The sequence below is a fragment of the Mastigoproctus giganteus genome, chromosome 12 (assembly GCF_048544385.1).
Source record: "Mastigoproctus giganteus isolate SK-2022 chromosome 12, ASM4854438v1, whole genome shotgun sequence".
Classification (NCBI taxonomy): Eukaryota; Metazoa; Arthropoda; class Arachnida; order Uropygi; family Thelyphonidae; genus Mastigoproctus; species Mastigoproctus giganteus.
This window is the reverse complement of record NC_143586.1, coordinates 32,202,180-32,224,092: the sequence shown is the minus strand read 5'-3', so window position 1 is coordinate 32,224,092 and position 21,913 is coordinate 32,202,180. Positions and strand designations below refer to the sequence as shown.

Sequence of the window (21,913 nt, the reverse complement as noted above, 5' to 3'; positions counted from 1 at the left end):
GTGCAAGAATATTTGCTGATGCTATCGACACAGTGTTAGGTGGGTCAGAAAACTGCTAGCTTCGGGGGATACAAGGACTAATAGATTAACAGTAGCCACTGGCATAGGTGAAAGTGATTCTTGCACTGCTTCTACTGGAATGAGCAGCAGCCTGGAAAACAAGATGCAGGGTATTTCAGAGACTGCTGGGAGTCATTGCGGTAAAAGTAAACACATCGGTTGTGTTAGGGTAGCTAAGAATAGGAACAGGTGCATGTATACATGAATGTATACCAATGCTAGGAGTTTGATAAATTATCTTCTTAAATTTGATGAATTTGAGGTATTGCTCAAAACATCAAAGGCAGATATTGTTGGGATATCAGAGATGTGGTGTCACACAGACATAAGGAATGCAGAACTGCAATTTGGGGAGTACAATATGTACAGGAAGGATAGACAGCATAGGAAGGGAGGAGGGGTTATGCTATTAGTTAAGAAACACATAAAATCCAAGGAAGTGAAGCCAGTTGACATCGCTGGACAGTGCAGTGTCGAGTCAGTTTGGTGTAACATAAGCATTGGAAGATCAAAATTGAGAGTAGGAGTGTGTTATAGGCCTAATGACTGATGAGTATAATAAGAAACTGTACAGGGAAACAGAGTGGGCCAGTAAATCAGAGAGTCTTATAATGGGGGGGGGGAGATTTTAATTTCCTAGATATTGACTGGAATTTGTGGGTTGGTCACACACACTGACAAGGCTTTTCTACATCAGCATGTTCGGGAGGCAACTAGAGGGAGTAATACTCTTGATCTGATTATCAGTAGTGATTCTTTATGCATTACAAATCTGCAAATAAAGGAGCCACTAGGTGGCAGTGATCACAATGTGCTGAAGTGGGATTTACTCAAAGAGGCAACTACCATCAGTGGTAAAGGGAAGGGTTTTCGCTTTCGTAAAGGCGACGACGCTGGTCTCAGACAGTATTTAAATTCTATACTGTGGGACCAACTGATGATGTTACCAACAGAAAATTCAAAATGGGAAGCATTCAAAGAATTTATCTTGGAAGCTAGTAGGCTTTACATACCAACTAAGAAATATTGTTCAAGGTTTAGGCCTAAATGGATGTCAGATGAACTAATGAGACATATGGCAGAGAAGAAAAATGCATGGGTTACATAAAAATTAATGGGTGACATGGAAACCTATGATAGATATAAGCTGGTCTGTAACCAAGTCACGAAGGAGATTAGGCAGGCAAAGGCAGATTATGAGAAATCTTTGGCAAAGGATGTAAAGAAAAACAACAAAGAGTTCTTTACCTACGTAAACTCTAGAAAGAAAGGGATGAATCAGATTGGTCCATTGGATATTAATGGTTCAACTGTTGATGATCCTGCTCATGTGGCTAACAAACTAAATGAGTATTTTTTTTGCATCTACATTCACCCACGAGGGGTTATTCAGGAAGGGGAATGCCAGAGGTGAGTTAAACTCTGGCAGTGAGCTAGTTGATTTTGTAATAACGGAGAGGAAAGTGAGGAGAAATTGTTGACGATAAACATAAAAAAGGCACCCGGGGTTGATGGGATCTATTCAGTTATATTAAAGGAGGCAGCAAAGGAAGTAAGCAAACCCTTAGCCATAAGGGTTTGCTTAGGGGAGGTACCCATGGACTGGAGATGTGCAAATGTGACCCCAATTCACAAAGGAGAATCAAAGGGGGACACAAGTAATTATAGACCTGTTAGTTTAACTTCTGTTCCAGGAAAATTAATAGAGGCACTGGTTAAAGAAGCACTCACTGCACGATCATCTAGACAAGACTTCAGTTATAGCTCAGACACAGCATAGTTTTGTTAAGGGAAAGCCTTGCCTGGCCAATTTGATTGGATACTACAATGTGGCCACAAAGGAACTGGATGCAAGGAATAACTTTGATATCATATATTTGGATCTTAGAAAGGCTTTTGATACTGTTGCACATGGAAGACTGCTGAACAAATTGGAGCAGTGTGGCATTGGAGGCAAATTTTTTGCTATGGATAAAGGGATGGTTGAGTGTGGTAATCAATGGACACTGCTCATCGTGGACTAATGTTATTAGTGGAGTCCCTCAGGGTTCAGTGTTGGGTCCATTGTTTTCTGTATTTATAAATGATATTGATTATGGTATATCTAGCTTAATGTCCAAGCTTGCCAACGATACGAAGGTTGGCAGGGTTGTTAAGGACACTAATATCAGTACGCTGGTGCAACAGGATCTAGAAAATTTGAGCAGATGGGCTGAGAGGTGACAAATGAAGTTTAACATTGACAAACGTAAAGTACTACATATGGGAAGCAGTACCCCCAGAGTGACGTATCAACTCTGTGGTACTACACTGACAGAGAACGAAAATGACCTGGGGGTAATTGTACAGGCAGATATGAAGTTTTTTGAGCAGTGCAGACGGTCTGCAAGAGTAGCTCATAGTGTCTTGTCAATGATATACAGGAGATTTTCTAGCAGGGATAAGGAGGTTATTATCCCCTGGTATAAGGCAATGGTCAGGCCACACCTTGAGTACTGTATAAAAGTCTGGAGGCCTCATTTTAAGAAGGATGTAATCTGTTGGAACGAGTACAGAGCACGGCAACAAGATTAGTGAATGGAACAAAGGGTTGCTCTTACGAAGAAAGGCTTAATTACAGTGTCTGGAGACTAGGCACCTGTGAAGTGATCTGATTGAGGAGTATAAAGCCTTGAATGGTTTGAAGAATCCCATCAGCATGCTCAATGCTGATGGGATTCTTCCTCTTGTTCAGAATAATCACCTGAGAGGGCATAAATTCAAATTGAGGAAAGACAGATGTAGGATAGATGTGTGGAGGTTTGCCTTTAGCCAGTGGGTAGTTGGTTAGTGGAACAGACTTCAATCTTTTCTTGTGGAAGTTGATAGGTTAAATAGATTCAAGGAAAAACTTGACAAACATTTGGAGCAAGTAGATGAGTGAAATAAGGGGGTTTTTTTGTTTTTTTTGGCTGATGCTGCATAAGCTTCCTTTCTTGCATCATATCCCTTTACTAATGCTAATGCTAAAAGCAACATAAGAATTAATTTTGCTTCTGCCTATAGCTGTTGTAAAACTATTAGTCTATGTAATCTCCTAAACTAGCAGTTTTATGACCCACCTAATACTGCCTCAGTATCATCGGCAAATATTCTTGCAGTTCATTTTTAAGTCTATTCCATCCCTGCAGAAACAGTCCCACCTGTTAACAAACACAGACGATGCTGAGAAAAATTCTACGCTACAAGCCTTGTACAATCTCTTCAAGGCTAATTTGATTGACAAGTCTCTCATCATGTACTCACTCCCAACATGTTAACAAGCACAGACCATGCTGAGAAAAATTCTGCCCAATTAGAAATAATTCATCAGATTTCATCAGCAAAATTCCAGACATGTATAAATTTAATTCTTACACAACTTTTTCTCAACACTACTTAATTTACTTAACTAAGTGTTAAGTAAATCCTTAGATCTCCTATTTTTAATATCATTAGTGCTTCCATGTACACATTTTGTCCCCTTAAAAGATGATAACTGCTCTTACAATATCATTAATTATTGCCCCAGACAACCCTTCTCCTATTCCACCTAATCTTTTCATATTTCTCATTTCTCTGACTGTGCATTCTCCCAAAGGCAGAATGCTCTAGTCCCACCTCCTATGGGACTAGTGCCTTCTTCCTTTGGGATTGTTCTTACAATGTATGATGCATAGGCTCTGGAGTTGGGCTAAGAACTTGATGGGCTTCCATTTTAATTCCACTAAGGGTGTTGACCCTGTTCTTCAAGTTCTCATAAATGCTGATCAGAATACCGAGTTCATGCTTAATTGGCTCACAATCTTTAATTGAACACAAAGATATCCCTCTTTGGCTGTTTCATATCCTGCCAAAGATCAGTCTGCAAACATTGGACAAGTAGCACATTTTATAAAACTGTGATTTGTAGGAGAACTGCCTTTTTCAGTTCACCCTAATCCGCAGCATTCCTGCTACTTTCAGTCCTTTACTTTTCTGGTCTAATGTGAGGTATGCTTTCTGTTTAAATTAAATTTAATTTCAGAATACTACAATAAACTAAAAGATAACGGGAAATAATAACACCATACTGTTGACATTATGCAGTGTCAATTAACTTCAGATGCAAGGACTTTGCAAGGCTCATGGAGGAAAATTTCTTAGTACTGCCTGTGCCCTAGTTGATGACTTTTTTTATATATATATTAAAGAAGGGATTCACATGAATAATGAAAATGGAAAAGGTCTCTGCTCATGTCATAGATGAGGCCTCAGGGGTTTCAGAAAAACTAGTCACTAGAGTTGAGGAATTTTGATGAATAAAGAAATAAAGAAAGAAGCTAGTGGCAAAGGACAAGATACTTGTACTACTCCAAACTCTCCTGTTTGGTAAGGTAGATAGTTGGATAGTTGTAGGAATAGTAATTGAAGGTTCTTATAATACATTGGAACTGAAACTGTCTGTAAGACTATGGGAACATGAATGAATAACAAGAAATTACTGAGAAAATATTCAGAAAATTTAAGAACAAATTAGATATCTATTTGAAAATGGCTGTGGGACAGTGTTGCCATAAACAGCTATGTAAGATGTGTTGACAGTCTATCACATGTTTATATACTAATGTTAGAAATCCAGTAAATAAATAAATCTGAATATGTACTGATTAAATCAACATCCAACATAATAGGAATATCAAAAACATGGAATGTTCCTGGTATTCCTATCATGCCATTTTGATATAATGATGGACATAGAATTTAAAAGTGGTAAGAACAACGTGGGAGAATGAGAAATATCACAATAACACTGTGATAAAAAGAGGGGGATGAAAACATGAGCGTAGGGGAGGGGTGGTCTACAGACCTGATTATGTATGGAATATGATGATAAACTATAAGTGTAAAGTGGAGTGAGCAAAATATCTAAATGTCTTATTATGGGGAAATTTAACTATCTGAAGAGATACTAAGACTAGTGGGTAGATGAACTAAACATCAGTCTGGATGACAGGGATGTAATTTTAGGGATGTAATTAGCTGCCAACTAATCACATCCCTAAGTGACTAGCTTGCATTTCAGAAAATAATTTTAGATAAAGCATGCTGTTTCATATCTTTCAAAAAGTGGAAAGATTTTCAACAGGTGGAAACCATATGATTACAAAAGCATTTCAGAAATTACTAACTGCAATAGAAAGGAAACTGTTTGGGATATCTGCAGATTATCAAGAGACCATTTTCAAAATTGAATGAATAAAGTAGTTAGTAACTGATTATTTGGGTAGCAGGCAAAGACAGATTATGAAAAGGATTTGGCAAAAATATCCAAGCAAAATAGCAGAGATATCTTTGCATACGTGAGTGCTAAAGAGAAAGGAATAAATTGTACTAGCCTACTATAAGGGAGAAGCAGGATTGGTAGGGATGATCCCAGCTGATGAGTTTAACAAATTCTTTGTAACTATGTTCAAAAAAATATACTTTTCAAGGAGAGAAGACTGTTTAGTTCAGTGTTAAATCAATTTGTGTTAGGCTCTGGAGGACAAATTATGTTAAAAGTGAAGGGAAAAAATGCAAAAAAGTTGACAGCATACATCTTATAATGAAAGAAGAGGCTAAGTAGGCTATTAAACTCTTATCTATAATAATGGAGGCAATCTTGACCCAGGTGATGTTCCAGAAGGCTGGAAATCTAAAAATTTATCTTCTGTTCACAAAGGGAGTTCCAAGAGTGATCCTATCAACTATGTACAAACATGAAACTGTGAATTCTGCAGCAGAAAAAAGTGAATTCTGCAGCAGAAAAAATTATGGAATCTATAATTAAAAATTCAGTGCAAGATCACCGCAATAGTCATGATATTACAAAAGTTAAAATGTGGTTTGTTAAGGGAAGATCTTGTTTGGCCAATCTGATATGAAGGTTTTATGACATACAAAAGAACTGGATGCAAGAAATAACTTTAAAATAATTTATTTAGATTTTAGAAAGACTTTGATAGGGTTGGAGAAGTGAAGCACTGGGGAACAGGTTGTTCAGTAGAGAAAGAAAACGTTTACTTGTAGATCAGTGGTTATAAATGGGCAATGTTCTGAATAGGCCTGTGTTATGGCAGGGGAGCCACTTCAGAGTTTTGTGCTATGGTCTCACTCAGTATTAATAATGGCCATACGGTGCAAAAAAAAAAAAATTAATAAATAAAAAAATTAATTTTAAATAATAATAAAAGAAAACAATCTATTCATTTCCCTGCTGTCATAGGTAACTATTCAACTGACCTTTGAATTTCCTCAAACTGGCAGCCTCGACCACCCATGTAGGTAATTTATTCCAGTAATTTATAACTTGCTGGCTAAAATAAAACTTCCTGCAATCCAGTCTAAACATCTCTCCCCATAACTTCAATTTATGGCCCCTAGTTCTATAATCATTTATAACCATGAAAATTTCATCCGCATTTATTTGCTATTGTATCTCAGAACCTAAAAAACCTCAATCAAGTCGCCTCTAAGGTTTCCAAGTTTTGCAGCCTAGTTTCCTAGTTTCCAAGCTGTGCAAACCCACATATTCAAAGTTTTTCCTCATAAGGATGTCCTTTTGCCGATCTCACCAGGTGAGTTACCCGTCTCTGGACATTTTCAAGAAGCTTGATGTCTTTTTTTTAGGTGCTGTCACCACTTGAACACTATTCTAAGGGTGGTCTAACAATAGCCTTATATAATGGGATTATGACGTCCTTATCTGTACTAGCAAATGTTTGATAAATCATCGAAAGGACACCATGGGCCTTCTTTGAAACCTGTCTGCATTGCTCGGAGAACTTCTTGCCTGACCGTATCATAACTCCCAAGTCCCTTTCTTCCCCTACTGACTTTAGTTCAACTTCACCAAGTATATAAGTTATTTTGGGGTTACTGTTCCCCAGGTGTAAGACCTTGCACTTTGCTGGATTAATGCGTAGCTGTAACTTTTCTGACCATCCCTGAAGTCTATCAAGGTCACTCTGAAGAAGCTCTACTTGGCAGTGATCATTAACTACTCTACCAATCATTACATAATCAGCATATTTAGACACCATGTCCTCTATCCCTTCAATGATGTCTTTTAAGAAAATCAAAAGCAACAGTGGTACCCAATACTGATCCTTGAGGAACCCCCACTTCTAACATTTACCCATTTTAAGGAATAACTATTTATCACAACCCTCTGCCTCCTGTCCTGAAGCCATCCTGCTAAGGATTTTCCCTGCGATTCCAACCTGTTCCAGCTTATAAAGTAACCGCTCATGAAACTGAGTCAAATGCTTTACTGAATTCTAAATAACCAATATTGAAATTATTCCCTAAATCCAGCTCACGAGTGACCCTATCAAAATAGCTAACCAGATTTGTTAAACATTTTCCCTTTACAAAACCATGCTGAGTATCTTTCAGAATTCCATTTCTATCCAAATGATCCTGGATTCCACCCTTGTTCATTGCCTCCATAACTTTCCCTACTATTGAAGTTAGACTGACCGGTCGGTAATTTCCCACTACACTCTTAGAACCACCCTTCTGTATTAGAGATACATTAGCACTTTTCCAGTCCAACAGAATTTCTACTGAGTCCAGTGATGCTCTCATAATTAGCCTCAGTGGTTCAATGCGCTCACTAGCCACCTCCCTTAAAATTATAGGATATATGCTATCAACCCCAGAAGCCTTACTCGCCTGTAGGCTTGAAAGATTCCATTAAATAATCATGTGAAATTTCGATATCATTAATTACATATTTTTCAACTTCACTCCCATAATTTCTCATTGATATAAAGTTTTCTTCTGTAAATATCGATGCAAAGTAACTGTTGAGTTCATCAGAAACATCAACTGGGGTATTTAATACTATCCCAAGTCCATTACATAAGGGTCCAATCTGGTTTGTCCTTCTCTTCTTTGCATTTGTATGTGAGGGTAGAATTCCTTACCCTCACTCTTTGCTCTATTTGCCAGCCTAACCTTTTCTGTGGCACTATTACAGATCAATTTGTAGCTGTTATAGGCATCAGTACTTTTTATTGCTCTGTAACTTTTCCATGCTGTCTTTTCTTCTCAAATAATCTGGCAACTTCATTATTCATCCAACTTGGAAACCTCCTCGTGGAGTATTTTTTAATGGCATATATGCATTCATGGCTTCTGTGATTAATGTTTTAAAGGTGTACCATAAATAAATTGTATCCACTCACTTTGAAATATCTATCAAGTTAATAGAGGCCATGTAGCACCTTAAGCTGCTGTAATTTCCTTTCTTGAAATTATAACTCATTCCTTTGCCTTTAACTATTGCTACCATTCTCTTCATCGTCCACTGTAGAACTCTGTGATCACTTCCTGCTACTGGTTTCATGGGTGACGATTAGGTCTAGAATATTTTTTTCCCTAGTACTTTCCCTGACATGTTGATACAAATAACAATCACTTAGTTGGTTTAAAAATTTTGTCCTCCATGTCGAGTTTCCTTTCCATTTGCTCCAATCAATTAGAGGAAAATTAAAATCACCCATAATAAGACATTCACACTGACTTGCCTATTCCATTTGCATGTAGAGGTTCTCATCGTAATCTTCACAATCACCTGGCCTGTAGATTACTCCCACTCTCATTATACCTTTCTTTCCAACTCTCTCACACCATACAGATTCTATACTATCATGCGAAACGTCTGAATCCAGGAAAACTTTCATTGCACTCAGACTGCTTTTGATAAGAAGCATGATCCCATCACCCCTTCTGTCTGCCCTATCCTACCTAAATACATTGTACATACCATACTGAAACTCATCATCTTCTATCTCTGGGTGGCACCACATTCCCATAAGCCCTATTATGTCAGCATTACTTGTCCTAACCAGTAGTTCGAATTCACTCATTTTATTGACACTTCTGACATTACTGTATAAACAATTAAGACTTGGTGTTCTTGTATAGTTAACTACTCTGACATATCTCTTGAAGTTATTTAAGTTTGCTTCCCTGTCATTGGTTACATGCTCATTTTAAACTTTTCTCCCCTCAGAACATCTTGTTAATATGATCTGTTGCAGTAACAAACAACTCTTGAGGTATGTGCAAGCATCACTTTTACCAATATTATTAGATAAATGCATATTTATATTACCCTTGTCCCCCCAAACTAGCAGTTTCCTTGAACCTTTAAGGTATTCTCAATAATACTGGCAAAAACTCTTGTACCACCTTTGTTTAAATGTATTGAGTCTCTACAAAACAGGTTCTTGCTATCTATGAGTGCGGGCCAAGCTGATAAAAATTTCCCTCCAAAAGTCTTGCAGAATCCTTCAAGACTTGAGTTAATCCAAAAGGCTTTCAGCATATAATCCCTCCTAGAATGCTTGGGCAGAATTGCAGACACAGACATTCTGACCCAACTCGCAGCATTTCTTCAGCATGGTCCTATATTTGTCTAATAAATGGTCAGACTGTGTGCACTTAATATGCTGTTTTTCATTTTCATCAATGATATGCATTAATCTTTCAGTAGTTAATATAGACTTATTACTAACCTGCTTTCATTAACTCTTAGATCATATTTTTATTTATTTTAAAAAAGCAAAAAGTAAAATAAAAAAGAATAAAAATGTGAAATAATGGACATGATTACACGTCAGAAACTTTGTAAGTAGGTGATGATTGTAGTTCAAATCACTGATTTAAGTATTTCACATTTTAATGTTCTCACCTAGCATTTTGTACAGCTGATGATGAGGACTGTGCTTTTTCCTCTGCTTGAGTTAACAGATTTCGTAAATCCTTCTCTCGTTCTTCTGCTACAACAGCTTCCTTTGTATAGGTTTCTTCAACCTAAACATGAAATATTAAATTCTTAATTTATTTATTTTTTTGTAATTCTGGTGTTTATGATAAAAAAAATATATGATCTAGTAAATACAAAAAACTATACAGTAAATGCTATTTACTTGAAAGTAGAATCCTTTTATAAATTATTCTATTCAAGGTACCTTGCACAAGTATTTAATTCACAAAATACTTATGAATCAAGTAAAACTAAAGTTTTAAATATTCTTAACCCTGTAAAAAAGGGGGCCCTCATACAGTTACTGAAGTTGAATGGTAATTAGTCCGGATTAATATTTGAAAAGATGGCAATTCAGAAAATGATGTAATTTGACTTTTTGAACTGGCTGTGGTGTTAGGCTAACTTATACACAGTATGTGGATATACACACTGCAAGATCAAGTGCCCTTCCTCAAAAAATTCAAAAATACACAACCCATTTTCAACTATTTTCTGGCATTTCATTGCAGCAGACGAACAGAATATAAACAAAACTTAATTACAAAGTGCCTATTTGATAAGTGAGAAAACTTAAACCTGATTCCACATTGGACTGTCACCACTAACTCTGACAATTTTCAATCATTCAACAATGAGTTAATTGACTTCAGAGTATAATAATAAGCTTCCTCCAAAATATTTATTTTATTTTTCTCAATATAAATTGATCTCTTTGATCATTCTCTATTTGTTTTTGATAACACACTGCCTCCAGAACTCTTTAAAGACCCTTTTCAGAGGTCTTTAAAGAGTCCTAATTTATGAGATACTTGGTTCACTATATAGTACATCCTCATTAATTTGATATTGGATTTTGAAATGTGACATATTTCAAAGGCTCTACCGTTTCTCCAACCAACAATATAGAGTTTTATATGCATTTTAGTAATGATTATTCAAATTATAACTCCCTCCAAGGAAATTCAAAGTCTGAACTGAATCCTGCACCTTCTGAACAGCTTGTCAAATTATTGAAAGTGTTGACGAAAGCAACTAACAGAAAACATCATTATAATGAAATTGAATGGAGTTATAACAAAAATTTGCCAGTATACTGAATATATTATCATTATACAGTATCTGATATCTTTAAATTTCTATTATTTTCCAAGAATTGTGTGCAGAATCAAGAATTCACATAACTGTAACTCACATTAGAGGTACACACCTATTACTTTTTGTTTACACTAGTGGAAAAAAATATTAAATAAAAAAATACTGATTGCTAATGTGTTTGTAAATGCATGATTTACAAACACATATGCTGTGCATCTTCAAGTCACTGCATTTACATGCTGAATTTTAAAGCGAGCGAGCGAGTGAGAGAATGACCTGCGAATCAAAATATGCAATAAGTACAATGTTCATATTTGACCAGGGTTGACTTGCTTTTTTGAGAATATTGAGCCTCACTTTCTGGATAATAACCATATACACATGGCTCATCAGGCAGTAATGATGAAAAAAAAAAAAAAAAGAGTGGGTCAGCAGCAGTACATTGACAAAGGGCTTCAACATGCAACAATTCACCATTAACTATGATCATCAGTGAGAATACAAAGCACAAACCTTGTCGAAACATGTCACATTCCCAAATCTTGTTAAAATTAATTGACACATCACACTATTTACTATTCTTACTATTGAAAAGAAATACAAATTCATTAGTAATTTTGTGGATAGTAAAATATCCATCACTTGGATATTTTACTATCCACATTTTTTTACTAAAATATCCATTGCTCGTGTTTGTGATCAGATCACAAACACGAGCAATTGAATCATTGGTTTTTGAAACTAAAAGGTGGCCTGAGTGAGGATCACCTTTGTTGGATAAAAGGCGCCTTATAAACTTTGTAAACCACTGACAGGTTTTAAAGTGACACATAGCATCCTTTGAAAAAAGCAAATTATATGCATTTCTATTGCACTTTCCCTAAATTGGTCCTTGAGGTTGTCAAAGACATTCTCTCGGATATGCCAGACAAGCTGTACTTGCTACCTGGGAGTCTAAAACGCTGATGGAACTGATATTTGGGTGACACTCAAGTCAGGTGTACCCAATTTCAGCGAAGTCCGGATGGTCTGTGACAGCCAAATCCTCTGCTTGCACCTTCACGATGGTGGGACTGTTAGTAATCCTGGGTATAATCTCCATGCACAAGTACATGGTGGGTGACCACCCAGGTGTGAACCAACGTAAGCAGGGGTCGAGGTGTGGCGCCCACACCACATGGAGGAATGCCGCCCCGCTATGTTACCAGGCAGTACTAGGTGGTAGATGACTCTCATCAACCGGTGCAATACCACCACTTTGCTTATTTTTATTTTTATTTTTTTATGAACACCCCAAACAAAAGGTATCAAAACCTATAGTACTTAGTACCGTGCATGGATTGAAGGAGAAGTATGGGTGGAGGGGGATGCCGGAAACTTTGCTCTAGAGACTAAACATGGGTTTCACCACTTAAAGCCTCCAATAAGCAAAGTGGTGGTATTTCACCGGTTGATGAAAGTCATCTACCACCTTGGAGGCTTGAAGTGGTGGAACCCATGTTTAGTCTCTAGAGCTAAGTTCCGGTCAACCCTTCCCTATCTCTTCCATCATGCAGTATGATTGATGACTTTTAAGGTTATGATGAACATCGTGGCGAGATCCAATATTCCTTACATTTCGTGGGTACAGCTCTAAAACAGTGTTCGCAAGCCAGCCGCTAGTTAGTACACTGGACCGAACTTATTGGTAACTCTCTAGGAGGCTTCCGGATCAGCTAGTGTATAATCTTGCTGCCTCTACTCTAATTACCTGACTTCTAATCTCTCTTGGCACAAGCACATTACAAATATTGCTTCCTCTGCATCTAAAAAACTTGGTTTTCTCTTTCGCTCTCGGCGTTACTTTTCTTCCAAGCAGCTGCTCACTTGTGTATAAATTGCAAATATGCCCTGCCATGGAATATTGTTCCCACATCTGGGGTGGTGCCCCCAAAACCTCTCTCAGGCTTTTTGATTCCATTCAGAAGAGGGCAGTTAGGTTAATTAATGATTCATCTCTAACAGAGTCTCTCCACTTGCTGTCTCATAGACGTGCTGTTTCTGCTGCATGCCTCTTCAGTTACTTCCATGGGCATTGTTCTTCTGAAATGGCTTCTGTAATTCCCGCTCTCTCTTTCAAAACGGTCCGAACATGTACTGCCACCAGCCAACATCCATTTACTGTCCAACTTCAAACTCACAGAACCAACTTTTCATCTTCCTTGTTTATTCATTCAACTGCCGTTTTCTGGAACAACCTTCCTTCATACGTATTTCCTGAAAATTAGTCTACAGAAGTTCAAGTCCAATGTCAACAAATATCTTCTTTTGTCTTCTCAACCTCCAACCCAAGCACGGTACTAAGTACTATAGGTTATAATACCTCTCGTGTTTGGGGTTTACATAAAAAAAAAAAAAAAATTCTGAAGTGCAAACAGAAACCATCAAAAGCTGTTAACATTTTCGGGGTTTCTGTTGCACTTCTCTCTAAATTGAAACAATTTGGTGCAAATTCGCTTTTTTTTTTTTTTTTTTTTTTATGAGAACCCCAAACACGAAAGGTATCAAAACCTATAATACTTAGTACCGTGCATAGGTTGATTCTGAGTAAAATCACTTATTTTAAAGTGCAAAGAAACATAAAACACCGTTCATTCAATGCATGCTAATTCTGAATTGACTGCAGGTGATTCAAGTATTTACTATGTCTAAATGATTCTGATTTATTGAACATGTCACAAGTTGCAGCTTGCTATGATATTGTGATCTGATCTGATTGAAGTGTATAAAGCCTTGAATGGTTTTCAATGCGGATGGGATTCTTCCTCTTGCTCAGAATAATCGCCTGAGAGAGCAAAAATTGAAATTAAGGAAAGATGGTTGTAGTATAGCTGTGCAGAATTTTGCCTTTAGCCTTTGGTCCTTGAGGTTATCACAGACATTCTCTCAGATATCCCAGACAAACTGTACTTGCTACCTGGGAGTCTAAAACGCTGATGGAACTGATATTCAGGTGACACTCAAGTCAAGTGGACCCAATTTCAGTAAAGTCCAATTTGGCGGTCTGTGACAGCCAAATCCTCTGCTTGCACCTTCACGATGGTGGGACTGTTAGTAATCCTGAGTATAACCTCCATATACAAGTACATGGTGGGTGACCACCCTGGTGTGAACCAACGTAAGCAGGGGTCGAGGTATGGTGCCCACACCACATGGAGGACTGCCACCCCTCTATTTTACCAGGCAGTACTAGGTGGTAGATGACTCTATCAACTGGTGCAATACCACCACTGTGCTTATTGGAGGTTGAAGTGGAAGACCCCATGTTTAGTCTGTAGAGCTAAGTTCCGGTCAACCCTTCCCTATCTCTTCCATCATGCAGTATGATTCATGACTTTTGAGGTTATCATGAACATCGTGGCGAGATCCAATATTCCTTACATTTCTAGGGTACAGCTCTAAAACGGTGTTCGCAGGTGGGCCACTAGTTAGTACATCGGACCGAACCTAAAGGAGGTTCGGTCCGGTGTAATAACTCTCTAGGAGGCTTCCGGATCAGCTAGTGTATAATCTTGCTATCTCTACTCTGCCAGATAGTGACTGGAGGGAGTCCGAGTAGTGTGTATGCGGGGAGCATTGTCGAGGCCACGTTATGTCAAGGATCTGGGTATATTCTTACCATGTGTACACCATATCCAAAAATTTCATTACTTCATACACCATGTCCCACCCACTTTTTCTTACTATTAAATACACTATGAATTGTCAAAATAATAGAGCAAGCTTATCTGCGAAAAGATCTAAACCTCCCAAGCACCTCCTAATTCATTTCACAAATATACATGGTCTCAATTCTAATCTTAACGATGTCCATTTCCACTTGCAGTCTGCCAAACCCATGTACTTTTTCTGACAGAATCTCAGTTATCGGTTGATTCAACTACTGCTCATCTCATATGCCCAAATTATTCGCTGTATGATTCCTTTCGCCTCAAAGGTGGTACTTGTGCATATGTCCGTTCTGATATTCCCTGTCAGAGACTTGGCAATTTGGAATCTACTCTCTTTGATCTTCTCTGGCCTAAAATCTCTCTACCTCATTGTGTCAAATTCATCCATTGTCTCTACTGTTCTCCCAACTCCACTAATCACTTGGAGCTCTTTGACTTCCTCTCTTTGCAACTTGACTTTCTTCAGTCCAACTTTCCTAACATTGAGGTAATTTTCCTTGGTGATTTTAATGTTCGCAATTCCAGCTGGCTTCCGTTTTCTAGTCACACCGACCCAGCTGGTCGAGATGCTGAGGCTTTTTCAATTACTAACGACCTTGCACAGATTGTTGTTCATTTACCTAGAAGAATTTGCATTCTGTTTGGAGTCAGCCACTCCACACTTACTTTTATTTGTTTTATATATATATATATATATTTTTTTTTTCTCCAAATTTATTTTATTTTATTTATTTCTTTTTTTTTAAATTTTTTATTTATCTATTCATTTATTATTATTATTATTTTATTTATTTATTTATTTTTATTATTTTTTTTCCCCCCATAACCTGCTCCACGGGTGTTTTTTTTTATTTATTTATTTGTTATTTTATTTATTTATTTTATTATTATTTTTTATTTTATTTTATTATTTTTTTAATTTTTTATTTAATTTTTTTATTTTTTATTTATTTTTTTTCCCCATTACCTACACACCACGGGTGTTTTTTTTTTTGTCTGCCCCTCTGGAATGGGCCCCCAAGAGGATCCTGACCTACCTGCTGGCAACATCATGTGAGTCAGAGTCTCTTTTGAGACAGTACGTGCATTACTGGGACTGGCCCACCTTCCCATGGTGTGGACGAGTACCCAGAATCATCTCTCTCCAGGCGATTGATGCTTCTGGGTAGCCAAGTGGCCACACACAACAACACACAAACACACACACAAACCTACGTCACACACATATCTGGCCCATTTGTAGTGATACTGTTCATCACAGAGATACGAGGCGGAGTTGAACAGATGTTCTGGGTACCGCCCTTTACAAAAACACATGTCCACACATGTCCAGCTACAAGAATACCGGACAATCCTAATCATACAGCCAGCACGCTTGATCTTTTTCTCACAAACAACCCTTCTAAGTACACGGTCGAAGTGAGAGGTCCTTTAGGCACTTCAGATCAAAATTTGGTGATTGTCTCTTCTCCAATGGAGTCTTTATCTCATGGCTATTCCCAACCTCACGTTGTTTGGCATTACAAGAATGAAAAATGGGATGACCTGCGAGATTTCTTTTCTTCTTTTCATTGGGCGGATTACTGTTTCAAAACTTCCGATATCAACGTTTGCTCAGATCGTGTCAGTGAAATTATTCTTGCAGGAATGGAATCCTTTATCCCACACTCCACTTTGAAATCTCGTCCTTTATCTAAACGTTGGTTTTCCAATACATGTGCTAAGGCTGTTCAAAAGAAAAATGTTGCATATCGTAATTGGCTTGTTTCTAATTCTTCAGTTTCATTTTCTGCCTACACCAGAGCTCACAACAATTGTAAAGCAGTTATTAATCAGTCCAAACTAGAGTTTGAACAGGCTAAGAGTAGAAAACTTGCTTCTTGCCCTAATGGTAGCCGAGCATTCTTTGTCTCTTGCCAAAGCTACTGGCCGCAACTTTTGCCCATCTCCGCTCCCACCTCTGTCCAAACCAGATGGTTCTGTTGTCACTTCAGCCAAGGATAAAGCTGACCTGCTAGCATCCCATTTTTCTTCCAACTCATGTATTAATGATCTTGGTAAAACACCTCCCACCATTCCCAACACGCTCCATTCAATGCCTCCTGTGGTCTTCCGTCAAAAGGATATCAGAAGGATTTTTACGAATCTTGATGCTAAGAAAGCTCCATGTCCCGATGGTATTTCTCCACTTGTTCTCAAAACCTGTGCTCCTGAACTTACTCCGATTCTTTGCCACCTTTTTTCACTTTCTTATTCCAAAGGTGTTTTTCTTTCTGCTTGGAAATTTGCTCATATCCAGCCAGTTCCTAAAAAGGGTGACAAATCCCTCCCATCCAATTATCGTCCCATTGCAATTACTTCTACTCTTTCTAAAGTAATGGAGAAATCAATTAACCGCCAACTATTAAACTACCCAGAAACCTTCCGTCTGATCAACGATCGCCAGTATGGATTCCGTCAATGTCGATCCACTGGTGATATTCTGGCTTATGTTACCCATTTATGCACTAATTCAATGGAAAGGTTCAGTGAAACACAAGTAGTTGCTCTTGACATCTCAAAGACTTTCAATCGTGTTTGGCATAAAGGTCTTCTAAACAAGCTTCCATCTTATGGTTTGCCAACTGTTTTTTGTAATTGGTTATCCAGTTTTCTCTCTGATCGCTCACTGAGGGTGATGGCAGATGGCTCTCTGTCTTCTAACTTCTCCAATAATGCCTGTGTCCCCCAAGGTTCAGTTCTTTCCCCCACTCTTTTCCACTTGTAAATTAATGACCTTCTTCCATTGACTGGAAATCCTATCCATAGTTTTGCCGAAAATAGCACATTGCATTCCACTTTTCATTTTGAGAAACCTTGCCCAGCTCAATCAGCTTCAACTTCTCGAAAATCTGCTACCAATTCCTTAAATGCCAATCTTCATGTAATTCTCCAGTGGGGCAAAGACAACTTAGTTGATTTCAACCCTTCTAAAACTCAGTCTTGTCTTATATCTCGCAAAAAAGGATTTTTCTGCTCCTATGTTTATCTTTGGTGACACACTGATTTCTAGGCAAAATGATACATCTCTTTTGGGGATTACCCGACTTCTAATCTCTCTTGGCACAAGCACATTACAAATATTTCTTCCCAGGCATCTAAAAAACTTGGTTTTCTCTTTCGCTCTCAGCGTTACTTTTCTTCCAAACAGCTGCTCACTCTGTATAAATCGCAAATCTGCCCTGCCATGGAATATTGTTCCCACATCTGGGTTGGTGCTCCCAAAACCTCTCTCAGGCTTCTTGATTCCATTCAGAAGAGGGCAGTTAGGTTAATTAATGATTCATCTCTAACAGAATCTCTCCACTCGCTGTCTCATAGACGTACTGTTTCTGCTGCATGTCTCTTCTAGAGATACTTCCATGGGCACTATTCTTCTGAATTGGCTTCTATAATTTCTGCTCTCTCTTTCAAAACAGTCCAAACACGTGCCGCTACCAGCCAACATCCATTTACTGTCCAACTTCAAAGTCACAGAACCAACTTTTCATCTTCCTCGTTTATTCATTCAACTGCCGTTTTCTGGAACAACCTTCCTTCATACGTATTTCCTGAAAATTACAGTCCACAGAAGTTCAAATCTAATGTCAACAAATATCTTCTTTCGTCTTCTCAACCTCCAATCCAAGCACGGTACTAAGTACTAGTGGTTCTAACACCTCTTGTGTATGGGGATTACATAAAAAAAAAAAAAAAAAAAAAAGCCAGCAGGTGTTTGATTGGTGGAACAAACTTCCATCTGTCGTAGAAGTTGATAGCTTAAATAGATTCAAGGCAGAACTTGACAAACATTTGGAGCAAGTGGATGGGTGAAATAAGGGTTTTTTTTTTTTTTTTTGGCTGATGCTATATAAGCTTTCTTGCATCATGTGCCTATGCTAATGCTAATTCCAAGAAACAAAACCATTCTCCAAACATTTTGTTCAAACCACTTATACATACATATTTCTTCTTTGTCAAATTGATTTTCAGGATGTGAGAAGAAAATAATGAATAATAAATAAAACATATATTGCTTACTTGAAATAAGTGATTCCTTAGCCTTTCCAATTCACTTGTTAGTTTTTTTTCCTTTTCCTTTAGCTCACATACCTAAGTAAAATTTGAGTTTTTCAAATTAGCACTGGAAGAAATAAAATGTGGATAAAAGAGCTTAAAATAAGAAAAAGTATTAAACTCATTGTTCTTAGGAAATTGCATTTACAGCATAACATTAGAATCTAATAAATGAATTTAATATTCATGTAACTTTCAAGTAAAATTCAAGTAACTCGTTTTCTTGCTAAGACTACAACACATGAGAGGGCATAAATTCAAGTTGAGGAAGGATGGTTGCAGAATAGGTGTGCAGAAGTTTGCCTTCAGGTGGTTGACTGTTGGAACAGGCTTCCATCTGTTGTTTTGGAAGTGGATGGGTTGAATAAATTCAAGAGAGAAGTAGACAAATCCTTGGAGGGTACCATTGGAGGAATTTTTTTTTTTTTTTTTTTTTTGGCTGAGGCTATATAAGCTTGCTTTCTTGCATCATTTTCCATTATTACTACTACTACTATTTGACTCATATCTATGATGATTTATTTTGTTTGTTAAAAAAAATTAAATGAAAACGAAGTTCCACTTCATTTCATTTTTTTTTTTAAATGTAGTTAATGTAAAGTAACTACATTTAAAAAAAATTGTTTTAGTTATATGAAACAAAATCTTTGGTCAAAAAAAAACTTGCAACAGAAAAAGTAACATTTTTTAATTGCACATACGCTGAGTCACCAGTTTATTATATACACTGAATTAACAACAAGTAGCACTTCCTTTATCCTCCAAGATCATTCTAAAGTCACAATGGAGCAGAGATTCTATGAGGTTCCAAAAGTATTCCACAAGGATGCTGTTCTGTGCAGATTTGATCTTGTCCCACGGTTGCTTCAGAATGGATGGCAGTGAAAGAACCTGTTGCAAACAGCTCATTCCAACTCAACTTAATGTTCCTGGAATCATACCTGAATGGTACATGCCTTGTAAAATGGAATAATTGTCTTGCAAGAAGTAACTGTTACTAGAAAGTTAAAACTATAAGAATGAAGGGATGTACCTACTTTAAGTAGACTGTGGAATTCAGATGCTGATCCATTGGTATTGGGAAATATGTATACAATTAACATTCTCCACACTACACTTCCACCAGCAGCATGCAATGTTAATACCTCGCACAATAGATCCACTGATTCATGCTACTGTCACCATAACTTTGTCCTCTCATTAGCATGGGACAACTGGAACTGATAATTATTAGATGTGATGACATTTTTCACTTTTCAAATGTTCAGTATCACAGTTGCTGTGCTCATTGCATCACAGATGCAAAATTCAAATACGAGTGTATAAGTTAATGGATTGTAAAAATTTAAAAACTTCAGACATTGTCTCTGTCATCTAAAATATGGCTGAGTGTAATGGGTTCAACCAGGTTAATAAAATGCATAAAACAAACATGCACTGATAAAAATGGGACAGTCTATAAAAATATGAGCAATGGCTAAAAGAGTTGCACAGTTCTCACATATAGGCGGGTCATCAGCCCTCAGCATAAACGAGTGTATCAGATGACTACGACCTATGTGGAACCACACAAGAACAACTTCTTCTCTTTGGAGCCTGCATAGACTGGACAGCCCCTACTGATTACAGACTTAATTTGGCATAATTTGGCCACTATTTGATTACAGTCTTAATTTGTAGTGTGTCCAAGCCAAGAACCTTGCCATTTGGAAATATAATTCGGTGTGTATTATCTGCCTGTAGTCTGTATAGGGAAACAAACAACAGGTGATAATTATACAGCAATGGGATGATAGTTACTTGGATTTCTAGGATCCTTTTCTGGTTTTGGGAAGGCAAGAATGATTGCCTTCCTCCAGAAATCTGGGAATTCTTTGCTAAGAAAGATCCTATTAAATAAATTTAGAAGGTGATCCTTAGATTGTCTTAAAAGGTGGTTTATCATTTTGTAGTGGATGTCATTTGGATCATTATCCATGAGTCAACCCAAAGCTACTAATGCTGTTTTTAATCTATGACACTGTTTAGTGCAAATGCATCATTAGTACATAGTTGAATTTTAGGACAAATTTAAGACTGTACATTTAGGCATTATTATTATAACATCTCATGTTGTGAATCTTTTACAAGCTGCTTCTTCCTATACTTCAAGTAAATAACACTTCCTCATTAGAGAAGTCTGCTCTTACTTATTGAGTACCACCACTCATATGGCACTGTTTCAAAACTATCTGACCTCTCATCAGCGGGTGGGAAGGCACCTGAAGTATAAGAAGATGACAGAGAATATACAAGAAATGCTAGAAGGAGAGTTTCTCAGACTACAAAAAATTAAGAGCAGCAACATCTGGGGGACAAACCCACTATTAATTAAATCTCCAAAGCACTGCTGCAACCACTTTGAAGCTTATTGGTTTCCTCAATTAGTGACCTTGTGCCAAAAAGTGAATAATGTATTGGATATAAACAAACAGCAAAACACATATATAGTCAATCTTCGTATAACATGTGTTTACACTACACGAATTCGATCATACACGATTTATAAATAGGGGAACGATATCTTATATAACACGAACCGAATTCGCTTATGCACGATTCGCCTTTGTGTTTACAAGAAATGGCAGTCGAACGCAGAATCACCCCCAACCGAACGCAACACGATAGGAATGAAGGGAAGATTCTGAAAATGTATTTATGTTTTTTATATCAGTGAAGGGGAAACACATTTCACCATAATAATGTAAAAATCAACACAATTTCAGCTATCGGTATAATCGCAAATGCAATTAGATCGAGTTTACTACCAGTTTATAACAGATTCCACTAGCAGGAACGCAACTGGAAATTGTTTTTATTGTTTTATGGTAGTAACCCCCAGAAATGTGCTTTAGTAAAATGTGAGCCAGTGAGGTGTTAATATGTGTCTCTGCCTTTACGGTGTAGTTTATTCAATTGCTATACGCGTGCAGCTTTGTTTACGTGTATCAAGCGTGCCTCCTCGTTTTGTAATTGTGCTTTATTCCCTAAAAATGAGTAAAATACTTAAAAGGTGTGAAAAGGAAGCGTCCTGGTGAAGACACTGCAGATTCAGAGAGAAAAAGAAAAGCAATATCGATAAACAGAGGCGGAC

The 21,913-nt window shown here is 37.4% G+C and overlaps 1 protein-coding gene across 1 annotated transcript in view; it reads right to left on the bottom strand.

Annotated features, from left to right (window-relative positions):
• The window catches only part of LOC150076856 (uncharacterized), a 227,007-nt gene that overhangs the window by 77,070 nt on the left and 128,024 nt on the right, over window positions 1-21,913 (bottom strand). Inside the window, exons 14-15 of the mRNA XM_090385702.1 lie at window positions 18,745-18,816; window positions 9,803-9,924 (exon numbers count right to left, since the gene is read on the bottom strand). Of these exons, the coding sequence (XP_090241828.1) occupies window positions 9,803-9,924; window positions 18,745-18,816 (194 nt within the window). The remainder of the gene's footprint in view (window positions 1-9,802; window positions 9,925-18,744; window positions 18,817-21,913) is intronic.